Consider the following 1,324-nt stretch of genomic DNA (forward strand, 5'->3'; position numbering starts at 1 on the left):
TAATAGCTGCCTATCGGAACAGACATGCAATTTTTGCTTGTTTAACAACCAACTGTTAGTGGATTATCGACAGAATAATGGCTTGATTAGTCATTTACTCTTCAGATGTTTCAAAGGGTCGGTAATCTTGAACTTCTTTTATATTGTATGTATCGTCGAATACCGCGCTGTCATCATCAGCAGCAAATTTAATAGACGAGAGGTACATCTTAACTACAAATGTATCCAAATTCATCCAGCTTGAAAGGCAAGAACAAAGTACAGTGCGAATGCGGGTAAGTATCATCATTTCAAGGAAGTGAAGGGGGACAAGATCAGGAAAATCAAACGCGGAGGTTATTGAAAGGTGCAAAAAAATATCAAATGCAATGCGGATAATTCCAATCAATACTCGACCACATGTAAGTAGGTAAATTTTGAATATTCCGCAATCGATGATTTCTTGAGAAAATCGACAAAATCACGGTTATGGAATTTGACATTTTTAGAAGAGAAAAACTGATTCAATAAACGAGAATTGAATTTCAATTTGCCAATTTTGACTAATTTTTATCTCTGAAAAGTAATTAATCAAAAATTTGCGAACATGAGAATTTTAATTTTAAAGATACTGTAATACATAAACGAAAATGAAGAGTAATTTCTATTTAAATAAACAACTGTTTCTCGTGGTTATTCTTCGAATTTCCTATGTAAATGTTTACACAGTGGTACATTGCTCATAAAGATGAAGCCCATATTTTTTATGGCTTTATATTTAATCCCCCTTATCAAATTTCACGTATCACTTTTTTGTCAATACCTCGTGTAATGCGCAATGAGAAAATGTCCGGATAAATTAGTAATAGTTGTAAATATTTTCCTGATGAATTCAAATGATATTATTAATTTTCGTTGAAAAAAAATTTTCAGGACAATTTCGAAATTTCACGGGCTACATACTTGGTTGTTCTGAAAACACCCAAAATTTTATTTTCAAAATCTTATCTTTCTTTTGATGGATACGAAGAGAAGAAAAAAAGTACTAGTGTTATGCAGAGTTTAATCGTAAACAGTTTGGTATGTGGGGAATTAATGGCCTCTAAATTTGGTAGAGTGCCTACCGTAATACATAGGAAAGTTGACAATCTGAAAACCTCTTTCTCCGGAAGCAGAGACTTTTTTTTAATTCATAAAAACATTTTCACCTCGAATGCGTCAGTTTTTCGTCTAAATTCTCTTCTATAGCAATCAGTTGAATAGAATTTCAAAACATATTGCACTTAAAAAATTTATTAATACCTGCTTTTTCTTATCCTATACCTCCGATCTCTGCTTTCAAAAA

General features: G+C 32.1%; 1 protein-coding gene across 1 annotated transcript; it reads left to right on the forward strand.

The window, feature by feature from the left end:
- Positions 1–219: 219 nt before the first annotated feature.
- Positions 220–1,059, forward strand: Tsp_15227 (conserved hypothetical protein; the record flags this gene model as incomplete). Its single annotated transcript, XM_003368555.1, has 3 exons — positions 220–275; positions 305–401; positions 913–1,059. Coding segments are annotated over exons 1-3 (300 nt in total), but the record flags the coding sequence as incomplete, so codon positions are not given.
- Positions 1,060–1,324: the final 265 nt, after the last annotated feature.

The sequence above is a fragment of the Trichinella spiralis genome (genome assembly GCF_000181795.1).
Source record: "Trichinella spiralis strain ISS 195 chromosome Unknown Scfld2276, whole genome shotgun sequence".
Lineage (NCBI taxonomy): Eukaryota > Metazoa > Nematoda > Enoplea > Trichinellida > Trichinellidae > Trichinella > Trichinella spiralis.